This window comes from Hyla sarda, chromosome 10 (assembly GCF_029499605.1).
Source record: "Hyla sarda isolate aHylSar1 chromosome 10, aHylSar1.hap1, whole genome shotgun sequence".
Taxonomy (NCBI): Eukaryota; Metazoa; Chordata; class Amphibia; order Anura; family Hylidae; genus Hyla; species Hyla sarda.
The window spans coordinates 110,130,374-110,145,223 of NC_079198.1; the positions used below are offsets into that span (position 1 = coordinate 110,130,374).

General features: G+C 45.9%; 1 protein-coding gene across 1 annotated transcript in view; it reads right to left on the minus strand.

Annotated features, from left to right (window-relative positions):
- The window catches only part of ADAMTS15 (ADAM metallopeptidase with thrombospondin type 1 motif 15), a 70,102-nt gene extending 66,572 nt beyond the window's left edge, over positions 1-3,530 (minus strand). Inside the window, exon 1 of the mRNA XM_056542730.1 lies at positions 1,938-3,530. Within this exon, the coding sequence (XP_056398705.1) occupies positions 1,938-2,906 (969 nt within the window). The 5' untranslated portion in view covers positions 2,907-3,530. The remainder of the gene's footprint in view (positions 1-1,937) is intronic.
- Between the last annotated feature and the right edge of the window lie 11,320 nt (positions 3,531-14,850).

Sequence of the window (14,850 nt, forward strand, 5' to 3'; positions counted from 1 at the left end):
GTAATAAGTGTCATTTCTAAGCAGAATTTAGCTGCAAATTCCATAGTATGAACCTAGCCTAAGGCTAATAGCAATTCTGTTCAGTGCTTAGTCCTGACTGTTCAGTCCTGAGTGTGGAGTTCTCCATTTTCCCGTTCTCAGCCCCGACACTCCAAATCCCTGTGCAGCACTGCAAAGTGCTGCCTCTTATAGAAGTGAAGCTGTGGTTTGAAAACATATTCATTACTATGGATAGCAAGTAATTCTGTAATGAAATTGCTATTACTATCATGATTTCAGATCACAACATTTACTAAGAGAGCCCCATCCAGATTACAAGCTGCTGTACCCAGCCCCAGTGCTATGATGTATAGAGGATCTTCAGTCGTCTGTGCATTATATTATCATGACATTTTTATCACCAAGAGAGACATATGGAGAGACTGCGAGTTGTGTGAATTTTTGTCTGCAAGTAGTAGAACGCAAGTAGTAACAACGGCTGTCCGGGAATGCTGGGAGTTGTAGTTTTGCAAAATTGTGGACAATAGAGCAGTGGTCTCCGAACAGACAATTCGGACAGCCAACACCTGCATGATATCATCTATTCTCCAACCTTTAGCTATTGCAAAACTACTACTCCCAGCATGCCCTGACAGCCGAAAACTAAGAAATAGGATGCAATGGTGGGATGCAGCAAACATTGAGTTGTAGTTGTGCACAGGACCAGCCCAAGACATTGTGCTGACTAAAAAAATGCAATTCTGGGGTTCTGTATTTTTTAAAGTTTACACCATTTACTGCACGGGATTAATAATGTTATATTTTAATAGTCTGGACAACTATGCACATGGCGATACCATATATGTTTATTTTTATTATGTTTTTATATGGAAAATTGGGGTGATGTAAACTTTTAATATGGAAGGGGTTAATGTGTAATTTTTATACTTTATTCAACTTTATTTTGTTTACACTTTATTGATCCCTTAGGGGAATTTTAGGAGAAATCATTAGCTTCCTCATACAGATCAATGTAGCTCCATAGAACTATACTGATCTGTGTGATCATTTGGTAGAGCCAGGATCTGTCAAATGAAGAGCCATGGACCAAAAGGAAGGAAAGGTAAGCCCTCTACCACCTCTACAGTGGACCGCGATCATGCTGGGGGGGGGGGGCATACACCCTATTGGACCACCAGGGATGGTTTAAAGCTCCCTTTAGCTGCTGTCAACTTTGACAGCGGTGATCTAAAGGGTTAATAGCTGGCTGCGACGATTGCTACATGCCAGTTATTAGTGACGGTCCCCAGTTACTGAAGTCAGCTGGGGGCCGCCAGGTATGGAGCCCTCTCCATACACCCTGAGCGGCACCATGGCGGACTAAGTCCTTCATAGGTCGCGAAGGGGTCAAAAATCTTCTCGGATCTCCAATTTGTGGGCCCTGTGAAGGTGCCGCCTGGGTCCAATGGACCTAGCGGGACCTATTGCAGGGCCGGCCCTGGTTGTGCAACAGATGGAGAGCTGCAGGTTGGGGAGTAGGATGCAATGGTGGGATGGATTGACGGCTGTCTGGACATGATGAGAGAAGCAGTTGTGCAACAAATTGGGACATAGGAGGCAATGGTGGGATACATCAAAGCCTGTCAGGAGATAATGGTAGTTGTTTGGCAACAACTGAAGAGATACAGGCTGGGGAATAAAATGCATGGGTGGGATGCACCAAAAGCTATCATGGCATGATGGGAGTTGTAGTTTTGTAATGGCTAAAGATCTACAGATTAGGAAATGGGATACATTGACGACTCTCAAGTAGGGGAGCTACAACCTAGAGCGTACACATATCGCACTGAACGTAGAGCTATGTGTTGCAGTGTATTTCTCACTGCAGTAGAGGAGTCTTGTGGTGTCTGCATCCACAGACACACGCTGCACACTCACTCACATGTATCAGCACTCACCTGTTTGGTGAACAGGATGGCCGTGTCCCAGTACTCCGGGTGCTTGTCACTCACTTTGTTCCATTTCCTCTGCCAGGCACAGAAGCTCCTCAGAGTCATGGCAGCGTTGGTGGTCACTTTTGGACCCTTCCCATCATCGGTCAGAACCATAAATTTTACCACTACTATATTAATGGGGTTCTGAATGCTGGGGTGACGGTATAATCGAGCAGCTGTGGCCATTAAGGTTAGTAGATAGTGCTGTAAGTCATCCCCGTGGAACTTGAGCATGGATTCGTCTGCCACTATTAATGTCTCCACGTATCTGGTGATGGAAGCGAAACGTCTGGAGCGGTGACCACCCCGGTTTCTGGTACCATTGACGTAGCTTTTGCGGTGCTTGGAACCCTTGTATCTCTGCAGAGCTTCCATGATGCCATGGTTCAGTGCGGAGCTGACCCCACACCTGGATGTGGTATCTGATGAGCTGAAAAGTGCTTTCCTTTTCTGCAGCAGGTGCAGCCCCTGCTGACTACCCAGGAACTCCAAAGTGCTGTTTTTTAGGGGGCTTATTACATACTCCACTCCTCTGTAGCCAAAAGCCCCCCGAAGTCCTCCACAGAGGCTGAGCGCTGCAAATGAATCCCGGTCGGCATTGACATCTCCAGAGTAGAAACAATGTCTGACACTTGGGGACGGTTTGGGGAGAGCGCCAGGGAAATGCATGGAAAAAGCTGGTGCAATAAACTGAGAATCAGGGCTCAAATTTAGATAAAAATCCTCCTGGAAAGCAGAGATCTGGAAAATGACTCCCGTGTCTTTAGTCTGTTCATTGCCTTCCTTGAAGTATTGCCTTCCATTGATATCAGGATCCAGCCTTTTTGGGGTGACAAGTACCCCATCCAGAGGGTGGCAGAGAGAAGTGCTGAGAAAAAGCAAATCCAGAGCGAGCAACGAGGTGACAGCCAGATGTGTGAGCATGGTGACCATGACTCACCCGGAGCCCGAAAACTGGAAAGAATCGCCTTAAAGGGGAAAGAGCAGATCAGGAACCCATAGATCCAGAGCTGGCAGAACACAAAACCCAATGAGAGTATAAGTGCTGTTGATCCAGCGGTGCCCGTCCAGCAGCAGATGTATGGGCTGCCCTCTACCCTGCCTCCCTCTGCTGTGCTACCTGTCAGCTCACATGCAGCATCAACCTCCTGAATGCCTTTATATACATCCCTGTCCCATGCAAACACTTTTTTTCTTTTCTGGGAGGTGCTGTGCAGACTCATTGGACTTGCCTTCACTCATTCTCACACATATACTCTGCCTCCCTTCCCCATAGCCGGCAGGATTTAAAGAGCCAGAAACTACATCATCTGTTCTGGAGCAGCTGTTCTCTCCCTCCCTCGCCTGCTCCATGTTCTTGCACTGGCAGAGTTTCCAGGCTTTTTCTTGGTCTGCAGTGATTAGAGCTGACACCGAGGTGCAGGAGATTTCCCAGCAGTGGAATCTGCATTGTGTAAGAGGATGATGGCCGGATGTCCCCCCGGGGTCTGTGATAGCGGAGACCGTGTCATGTCCTCTCCTAGGCACTGTCCTTCTGGATATAGTTCTGCTCTGTTTCTGTTCTTAAGATGTAATAAAAAGGAAAGTCATACAAACCAAAGAGTCCGGCACTGCAGCCGTGACTCACTACTACATGCCCTCACACCACAATCCTTATCACCACTATTATATTGAGTGCAATCTCTGCCCACAGCTATGCTCAACCGAGGACTACAATATTTGACTTCATATACAGATGCAGCAGAACTGAACCTTTCACTTAATTCTCGCTGCAACATGTAATGCCTGCAGTCCTATAACAGAATAATGTAGCAGATGTAAGGGCTCGTTCACCTCATTGTTCGGAGCTCTGTTTGCAGAAACCATTCAAATGACAGGGCTCGTTAACACGGCTGTTGTGCTTCGGTAAAGGGGCCTTCGTCAACCATTCCGTTGAAAGGACAAGATTTGTGCAGAGAAAAAAATTGTCCTATTTTTTTTCTTCGCTCCACTCCTGTAAAATACCAGACACCTGACAGACCCCATTCAAGTCAATAGGATCCATCGGGACCTGGTGGTGTCAGTTGCGCTCAAACCCATTCAGGGACCATTCACGTGATGTGTCCCGTGTCAGGGTGGTTTAGCTAACCTATTGTTACCTATGACCAAACCACAACCTTTCGTCAAGGAACATGTTTCCATTTGTAAAGTACAGGAATGAAATCTCTGGACCAGTAGCATAGCTTGGGTTGGTGTCATCTGGTGCAGTAGAACGTGGAATTTCCACATGAATACACAGAGCACATTTAAAGTGTACCTGTTATTAGTAAAAAAAAAAAATATAAATGTAGATAATACCATTATATATATATTTGTAATATACATTGGGTAAAAAGAAAGTGTATATTATTGGGTGAAAATGTTTTGTCCCTGCAGCTATTACCTGTGTGTCTCTGTGCAGGAAATAAATACAGGAAGTATTGGCAGGACAAGCAGGACTCTGTGCAGGCTCCTGGCTTGTCAATCATCCTGCTGTGTGAGACGGGAGCTTATCACAGAGCCTCACTGCACAGAGCCCTGTTTGTCCTCAGTGTACAGAACCCTGCTTGTCCTCAGTGTAGAGAGACCTGCTTGTCCTCAGTGTACAGAGCCCTGCTTGCCCTCAGTGTACAGAGCCCTGCTTGTCCTCAGTGCACAGAGCCCTGCTTGTCCTCACTGCACAGATCCCTGCTTGTCATCAGTGTACAGAGCCCTGCTTGTCCTCAGTGTACAGAGCCCTGCTGGTCCTCCGTGTACAGAGCCTCGCTTGTCCTCACTGCAAAGAGCCCCACTTGTCCTCAGTGTCCAGAGCCCTGCTTGTCCTCGGTGTACAGAGCCCTGCTTGTCCTCAGTGTACAGAGCCCTGCTTGTCCTCAGTGTACAGAGCCTTGCTTGTCCTCAGTGTACAGAGCCCTGCTTGTCCTCAGTGTACAGAGCCCTGCTTGTCCTCAGTGTACAGAGCAATGCTTGTCCTCAGTGCACAGAGCCCTGCTTGTCCTCAGTGTACAGAGCCCTGTTTGTCCTCAGTGCACAGAGCCCTGCTTGCCCTCAGTGTACAGAGCCCTGCTTGTCCTCATAACAGAAATCATATGAAATGGCTGCAGTGAATGTTCTGTAATGTGACACCAGTGACACCCGGTATCTTCGCTCCTGGCACCGGCTTGGGACACAGGCAGAGCTTAATGTAGTAACTGTTGCTACCCGGGACCCTGCAGAAAGCAGCAGCGGCTTGGGGCATGGGCGGAGCTTAGTGACATCACCGCTGCTGCTCCCTCCTGGGTCCCGGGCTCTGGGAACAGCAGCGGTTACGTCATTAAACTCTGCCCATGTCCCAAGCCGATGTTCGGATCGTAGATACCAGAGAAGACTACCGGAGATCCCCGCCACAGACGGACAAGGTAAGTACCGTTGTCATCAGTGTCACCTCCACTACCTGTCGGTACCGACAAGTTAGTGCAGGTGACACTGGTGACAGATTTCCTTTAAAAAGATGAGAGAGGCCTGTAATTTGCATCATAGGTATTCCTTAACTATGAAAGACATAATGAGAAAAACAAAATCCATAAAATCACATTGTCTGATTTTTAAAGAATTTATTTGCAAATTATGGTGGAAAATAAGTATTTGGTCAATAACAAAAGTTCATCTCAATACTTTGTTATATACCCTTTGTTGGCAATGACAGAGGTCAAACGTTTTCTGTAAGTCTTCACAAGGTTTTCACACACTGTTGCTGGTATTTTGTACCATTCCTCCATGCAGATCTCCTCTAGAGCAGTGATGTTTTGGGCCTGTCGCAGGGCAACAAGGACTTTCAACTCCCTCCAAAGGTTTTCTATGGGGTTGAGATCTGGAGACTGGCTAGGCCACTCCAAGACCTTGAAATGCTTCTTATGAAGCCACTCCTTTGTTGGATCATTGTCATGCTGAAAGACCCAGCCACATTTCATCTTCAATGCCCTTGCTGATGGAAGGAGGTTTTCACTCAAAATCTCATGATACATGGCCCCATACATTCTTTCCCTTACACGGATCAGTCCTCATGGTACCTTAGCAGAAAAACAGCCCCAAAGCATGATGTTTACACCCCTATGCTTCACAGTAGGTATGGTGTTCTTTGGTTGCAACTCAGCATTCTTTCACCTCCAAACACAACGAGTTGAGTATTTACCAAAAAGTTCTACTTTGGTTTCATCTGACCATATGACATTCTCCCAATACTCTTCTGGATCATCCAAATGCTCTCTAGCAAACTTCAGACGGGCCCGGACATGTACTGGCTTAAGAAGGGGGACACGTCTGGCACTGTATGATTTGAGTCCCTGGCGGCATAGTGTGTTACTGATGTTGCCTTTGTTACTTTGGTCCCAGCTCTCAGCAGGTCATTCACTAGGTCCCCCTGTGTGGTTCTAGGATTTTTGCTCACCGTTCTTGTGATCATTTTGGCACCTCGGGGTGAGATCTTGCATGGAGTCCCAGATCGAGGGAGATTATCAGTGGTCTTGTATGTCTTCCATTTTCTAATAATTGCTCCCACAGTAGATTTCTTCACACCAAGCTGCTTGCCTATTGCAGATTAAGTCTTCCCAGCCTGATGCAGGTCTACAATTTTGTTTCTGGTGTCCTTCGACACCTCTTTGGTCTGGACCATAGGGGAGTTTGGAGTGTGACTGTTTGAGGTTGTGGACAGGTGCCTCTTATACTGATAAGTTCACACAGGTGCCATTAATACAGGTAACAAGTGGAGGACAGAGGAGACTCTTAAAGAAGAAGTTACAGGTCTGTGAGAGCCAGAAATCCTTGTTTGTAGGTGACCAAATACTTATTTTCCACCATAATTTGCAAATAAATTCTTTAAAAATCAGACAATGTGATTTTATGATATTTTGTTTTTCTCATTATGTCTTTCATAGTTGAGGTTTACCTATGATGAAAATTACTGGCCTCTCTCATCTTTTTAAGTGGGAGAACTTGCACAATTGGTGGCTGACTAAATACTTTTTTGCCCCACTGTAAATACCATATATTTGCAATAATTAATTGTACAGGGACACTACACATGTGTATTAGTGAAGTATGTATGTATAGTGGATTGTGTAGCATATATATCTGAGTACTAAATCCCTGAAATAAAAAAGAATCTAAGGGGGTGGGGGAGCAGGTGAAAGTAGGGGGACCCTCCTCGATTTTCTTACGGGCCCTAACGCTCTCCGGGAACAAGGCGCATTGACCCCTGCACGAAGCGGCGGCCGACATGCCCTCTTCTTATATCTCTATGGGAGAGCCGTTCGGAATGTATTAAGGGTCCTGCAGTGTAAAGGAGAGTATGAGAGGTCCTAGGAAGAAGTGAGAGTATGACTCGGTGTCCTGAGAAGCGTTTCTCAAGCGTGGCCCGTAAGTACCCCCGACAGGTCATGTTTTCAGGATTTTCTTAGTCGTTCACAGGTGATATAATTGTGGTGATACCTGATTCACTGACCATAATAATATCACCTATGAAAGACTAAGGAAATCCAGAAAACATGACCTGTTGGGGGTACTTGTGGACCACTCTTGAGAATCACTGGTATAAAGTCTTTAATGTGAGCCTTTATGAATAGTGTTGCTCACGAATATTCGCAATTCGAATATTCGTCACGAATATTACGAATTTCATGATTAAAATTCGCTATTACGAATATTTTCGTCTTTTTTTCAAATTGTTTTAAAAACTGAGCACATTGTAGGGATCTCCTTTGACTGATAAATGCAATGCTTGTATAATTTCATTAAAGACCCAGCGATGAGACTGTGAGGCGAAAGGTTTATGCATGCGAATATTCGCATTGCGAATATTCGCAATACGAATATTCGTAATGTGAATATTCATGGAAATTCCGCCCTACTTATGCCTGTGAGCCAATGAGAGTTCTGCAAGCACAGTTGTCAGAGCTTAGCAACGTCCCTAGCAACGTCCCTAGCAAAGTCCCTCGCATGATGTTTTAGCGCGCATGCGCAGACGAGCGAAATTTCGCTATTAATTTCGCATTCGCAATAGCGAAATTTCGCAATTCAAAAAAAAACCACGAATATTCGAATTTCAGGAATATGGGATGAATATTCGTCCTCATATTCGCGAAATATCGCTAATTCGAATATGGCATATGCCGCTCATCACTATTTATGAATATTGCCATATCGTTCTGCATTCATGAATACTGTGACTATTGTAAAATCACTACTTTGCAGACATTTAGTGTCAGATCTTTCTAGGTACATGTGAGACAGGTTTTCAAAACCCACAACCCCATCCACTTATACCTGGAACTCTCTAGTGTGTGTGGATGGAGCCTCCTAGCCAAGCATCACGCTTATCTAGAGGGCAGGATTTAATTTAGACCTGTTCAGAGCCAGCTTCCAGGCTGTGTACATTTTTGGTTCTCCTACCCATATACTAGTCTAGAGTGTAGAGTAGTGGTGTAAGGAGAAGATGTGCTCTGTCTCTCCTCTCTTTAAATAATCCTAAAGCCTGCCTTGTGGCTACTTAATGAGGGAGTAGACCAGATTAATTTTGGGGCCTCTGCACCATGGAGGACCAGCTTCAGCTTGTCGCCTCTACACTGTGGAAGACCAGCTTCATCCTGGAGCATCCATACCTTATGACCAGCTTCACAAATCCTAAACTAGAAGCGCAGGTGTTAACTCCCAGACTCCTAAGAAGTAACTACTCATGGGAAATCTTTAATTCTTACCGAGGGGCAGAGGCATAGCGTGGGGGGTGCAGGGGGAGGCGGCCGCACCGGGCGCAACATCTGGGGGGGCACGCTCGCAGCTCTCTGCCCCTGCCTGGCTCACTCACTCTCTCTGCAGTGCTGGCTGTGCGAATCCGATCCGAGCCGCCGGGTCGCCGCCCACTGTGGAGGCAGTGGCGGATCGGGGGGGGGGGGATTGTTGCCCCTCTTCCTGAACTATCGCATGGTGGGGCGGGAGCTGTCGGCTGTCCCGCTCCACCACCCCTTTCTCACGCCCGTCACCTTGCTATCACACGCCGCGGCTGCTCCATTCCTGCAGTCAGTGAGAACCAATCACGGCAGGCCGGCGCAATGACATCACATCATCGCGCCGGCGCCCGGAGATCACGTCCCCGCGGCTCTCACTGACTGCAGGAATGGAGCAGCCGCAGCGTGGGAGAAAGGTGACGGGCGTGAGAAAGGGGAGGGGGGAGCAAATTATAAGTGAGAGGGGCAAATGATGAGTAAGGGGCACATGTCAGGGGGGCATTATATGTGGAGGCACATGACAGGACCCCCCCCTGTCATGTGCCTCTCATATATAATACCCCATGTCCTGTGCCCCTCATATATAATGCCCCCCCTGACATGTGCCCTTCACATATAATGCCCCCTGTCCTGCCCCCTCAGGGGGCATTATATGTGAGGGGCACATGTCAGGGGGACATTATATGTGAGGGGCACAGGACATGGGGCATTATATGTGAGGGGCACAGGACAGGCGACATTATAAGTCAGGGTCACATGTCAGGGGGGCATTATATGTGGGGCACATGACAGGGGGCATTATATGTGAGGGGCACATGTCAGGGGGCAATATATGTGGGGGCACATGACAGGGGCCCCCTGTCATATGCCCATATAATGCACATATAATGCCCCCCTGACATTTGCCGCTTACTTATAATACCCAAAGTCATGTGCCTTGGATCATCTCCAGGTTATGGTTCCATTTTGATGTTTAGTTTTTGTTCTTGATATTTTTTGTCGTTTACGATGGTTGTGAGACGACATATAATAGTATGGCCCATGCTAGGTTACTACATTTGTAGATTTGTATTCATAGACCTGCTGAAAATGTGGAGAATGTGTAATGCATGTTCGCACTCAATAAAGTGTTTGAAAATAAACTTGTATTTAGATGCATTTTACTTTAATTACATCAGTATTTTCATAACAAACAATAAATGTGCTTAGGGGGTAAGGGTTTCTTTAACTAATCTAGTGGAAGAGACTCGAGTGCTAAAATCCACGGGTTAGGGGACGCAAATTACTTGCCTTGCCCCGGGTGCTGACAGCCCACGCTACGCCACTGCCGAGGGGATACATACAGTACTACTCTTCCTGTCTCCCTACAGGAGAGATAGATGTGAGAGAATAGGCAACAAAAGAGCCTCTTTGTTTTGCTTCGTACCTGCAAGGGTTTCCAGCCAAAAATAGTACTTATGGCTACCACAACACTTCTTTATACAGACCTGCATCTTACGATAGTGAACTGCAGCTCAACCTTCATGAATACTACTACTTTACTATGTATTTCTTTAATTACTATGAGCTAACAAGTGAAGGTCAGAATTTTAGCATTTCTCCTGCTAAGTTCATTCAAGTAAAGAATTGTTTTACACCATGGGTACTCCAGTTACCATCCACCAAATACATCGCATAGGGTACACACAAGGAAACAGAGACTTAAAACATTAGTGCTCTCCTTCTTTAACACTGCTATAACAACTAGGAAGTGACCGAGGTCAAAGGTTCCACTTTCTGCTGCCATGATACTGATTATGGTGAATGCAAGTAGCACAAGTCTCAGCTGGTTCCTGAGTCACCATCTGTACGTTCCTAGGTGCTCCTTGCAGTAGCAGAGAAGAGGATAAGAGTCCTGAGGAGAAGAGGAGATTATAAGGGGTCCTAAGTTGCAGAGGAGATATGAAGAACCCTTAAAAGCATAGGACATTATGGAGAGTTCTGAAGAACAGAGAAGTATATAAGTTGTCCTGAAGAACAGAGAAGAGCATGAGGGGTCATGAGGCGTAGAGGAGAGTATAGCTTGCATGCACTTGCAGTTGAAAGCAGAGCTTGTGTCCTGGATTCCCGATGCTAGTGATTGCCAGTAATTGCACAATTCCCCAGATTGGGAAGGTGATGGCGCCTTTGTTGAGTACCTACCCCTTGTCCCAGCCCTGATGATAAGTTCCTTTCAATAAAAAGTTATTCTACTTCAACTATTTTGCCATTAAATTCCTTACCATTTTATCATTACTGTCAATGAGCATTAAAGAGGTTAACTATGTCCATTGTGTGGGATACATGTGGGATACATGTCGCACTGCCACTCAGGGAATCGCTGTCTGCAGCATTGTCCCACCTTGGCCAGTGATTTGCTGAGTGGCAGTATGACACATTGGGCCTGGTGCTTCCAGGGTCTGACAGTCACAGGGGACTGGAGCAAGATACCAGAGGCCCCATGAGAGTGCTGGAGGCAAGTTAATTTTTTAGACAATCCCCCTCCACTGGATAACCCCTTTAAGCTGCAGATGTATTAAACCCTGTGCGCCTGGTCAGTTGGTGTACATTTATGATTTAAGCTATCTTACATGTGTGTAACACATGTAACATGTGAATTTCGCTGGTGCAGAAGCCTTTCTGCACCAAGTGTGCCAGTGGCAGTGGGCATGTTTCGGGCGTGCGTTTACTAGTGTGCCTCATTTTTGCAAAAGTTTTGTTCAAAGGCCACTCCACCATGAACCAGGAGCAGCTAGCCTACCGTGCTGACTCTAAAGTGCACATTACATGTAACAGGAGCCAATTTGAGTCACTATTTATCAAGTGCAGCAGACCAAGTCTATTTTTTTAACCAACAAGCAACCTAAAAGGTTTAAATACAGATGCTAAAAGTCTTCTCACAGCTGAAGGTTTGTTACAGCTGCACCAAGTCTATTTAAAGGGGTATTCCAGGATTTTTTTTTATTTCACTATGCTACAGGGGCTGTTAGTGTAGTTCATAATATAGTGTCTGTACCTGTGTGTGATGGTTTTCTCACAATTCTTATGTGATTTTCACCCCAATATTTATTTTTAACAGCATACAAAATGACTGTTGTCTCAGATTTTTCCCAGATTACAATGCGGCTGAGACCTGACTCACTAGTCAGCTGATGACAGGGAGCCTGTCTGCTTCAATGGGTGGAGCAATCGCTTGGTGGGAGAGAGATCAATCTGCAACTAATGCAACAGCTGTAGGCACCCTGATTGAAAACCACAGGTCTATATTCATCTTGCTCCCTTTGTAACGACTGATATACATGTGTCATAGTAAGATGTTCCTTTGTTGCTTTTCCTATTGTTAAAATGCCAATAAAAATGTCATTGAAAAGAAAACCATAGGTCTTTTGAATGTATGCAGCTCATTTATGTTTCAATGGGTGGGGTGGTAGATGTGTGGGAGGGAGGAAAATGGAATTGTGGGTTTTGTAGTCAAAAAAAGAAAAGTCATACAGGAAATACCAGTTCACAAAAAGCTAGCCACAGTGTTATGGTAATCTCACAACATAGCCATTTAGCCCCAAGACAAGCGCAGATCCTTCCTAAGCATGTCCATTACTGTCTGGCAGGTACGTACTAAAATCCCCTTATGGTGGATAACCCCTTTAATCCTGAACATCCTGGACTCAAGACTGATACATGTTACCTGCACTGATATACAAAATATAACAAAAAAAAAAGGAAGGAATTGTGTTTCTGATGCTTTAACTCACATAGGATTTTCTCATAATACAAAATTCTATGGGATTCTAATACTTTCATCCATTAGCTGCTCATAGACTTGTCGGGTCATGACAAACAACCAGTCACAGAGATCCCCATGTGCAGGTTCTTCTGCTGGTGTGAACCTTTCCTTAGGCTGCCTTCAAGGACACCTGTCCACTTCCCAGAACCTTCACACCTGATGGCGGCTCTGAGGGCAGCAAAAAGTAGTGGCAGATGTGCAGATTTCAGAGAACTGTAGGAGGCTGGTCGCATCCATGATATGCACGCTCCCCACCCTCCAGCTGATGAATGACAGACTCCCTTTCCTATCTGCAAAATATGGAGACAGCTGTCAATCGCCAGGTGGAGGGCCGGGGAGGAGGCATCTCCTGAATTCATTGGACTCCAACGCTGGTATCATGATGGAACAATTAAATGGAGTTCTCGAAAACAACATCACAGTCACACCTATATGACAGGCCAGTGAAATCTGCCCTCAGAGATTACATCAGGTGCGCAGGTTCTGGGAAGCTGACAGCTATAACTCAGCCGTGAAGGTCAGTCCTACCATCAGCTATAAATCTGCAGCAGGAACGTTCACCTGAGCTTACACTGCACAGACACCCAACACGTGGAAGAGCCAGGAGCGAGAAGAGCTTGTCCATTACTGAAAACCAGGAGCATTCCACAAATAGCACACATTTCCCAGATGTGAAAACTTTGTTTTATGAAGTTACCGCTGTACATGTCCTATATAACCTACAGATACTACATGCAATAATATCTAAGAGACCGGCCCTTCCCAAATACAAAGCAGGCTGCAGTATAACAATATAGAGCCGCCAGTGAATTCGCGGAGAGATCTGGATCCGCTCCAGACAGCGCAGAGATAGGGCAGGAAGCCAAGAGCAAAAACAACGGCGAATCTGGAGAATTACTCTGCACCGAGTACGCACGACGGATGAAACAAGAACAAATGTAATGTTTACTCCCCATGCTGCATAAGTAGACAAGTCCATTACAAGTGATGGATAGTCATTGTTGGTTAGATTTTCTGCATTATTACACTGATTTATGGCATAAAGCTCCTATGTCTATAAGAAAACCTCAATGTATTTATTTACTGTTCTGCAAGGAAACCACAGAGCCACCTACAGGCCACACAGAGGCTTTACAGCCAGCTCAGAGGAGGCGCTGCAGTGAGATTTGTGACATTGTAATGTTAAGTAACATTTACGGAGTAATAATGTCGCAGTGTTATAGATACCCCAGTCATGACAACACCAGTCACATAGCACTATTCTCAGTGCTGACTGCATCAACCAACTGGTGGCATATATTACTATTTACTTCGCTCTTGATTCTTAACCTGGTCATACACATTAGATGCATGTCAGTCAAACATACCGATTTCAGTTTTATCTAAGGTGTATGGGGCCTCCCATCTCTCCCAAAAGCAGATGTCAATGGAGAGAAAAGGTTTGCAGTTGGCTTTCAACATGCCCTGTTCTATTCTTTGTGGCATATAAGCTGCCACCAGAGGAAGGGACAAATGAGTTATGAGGAGGAACAGAGGAGTCCAAAGTGGACAGCAGAGTCTGAAGGGAACAGAGGAGTCTGGAGGAGGGGGTCAGAGTGGTTATGAAGAGAGGATAGAGGAGTCTGGAGGAAGGGGATAGAGGAGTGTCTGGAGGAAGGGGACAGAGGAGTCTGGAGGAGGGGGTCAGAGTGGTCATGAAGAGAGGATAGAGGAGTCTGGAGGAAGGGGACAGAGGAGTCTGGAGAAAGGTAAAGAGAAGTCTGGAGGAGCACATGTGTCACTACAGTGTGGATACAAGGGTGTGATGCTAATGATGGTTAGGGCGTAAGATAAAGTTTGTGATGCCAGGGCACTGTTAACCTCCACAGTCTGAGGATGACATAGCTTTTCCTGGGCCAGGCTCGGGGGAAAAGAATACACCGATGCAAGGTTATGGATAACTATCTTTACTGTCGCTGAAATGACTGAATCTTTGACAATGCAAGCTTTAGTGCAGAGGGATGTCAAAATGGGAACAGAAAGTTTTTGGGTAGGCTTTATTCGCCTATAGGTTTTTTTTTTTTCATGTGATGCTTTTTAGCAAAAAGGAGGCTTTTGATCCCAGATGCTATGGTCGCCTCTTTCCCTGGGTTAAGCTAGGTGTCACGGTGCTCGTGTTTGTGCACCTGTCTGAATCCTTGACAATATAGTGCAGAGGAAAGTGCAGAGTGTGACCTGGGGAGCCTGTCACCTTGCTGGAAGCTGTAGCTGCTGTTGCTGCAGCTTTCAGATTATTAGCAGCCCATGCCGACTTGAGAGA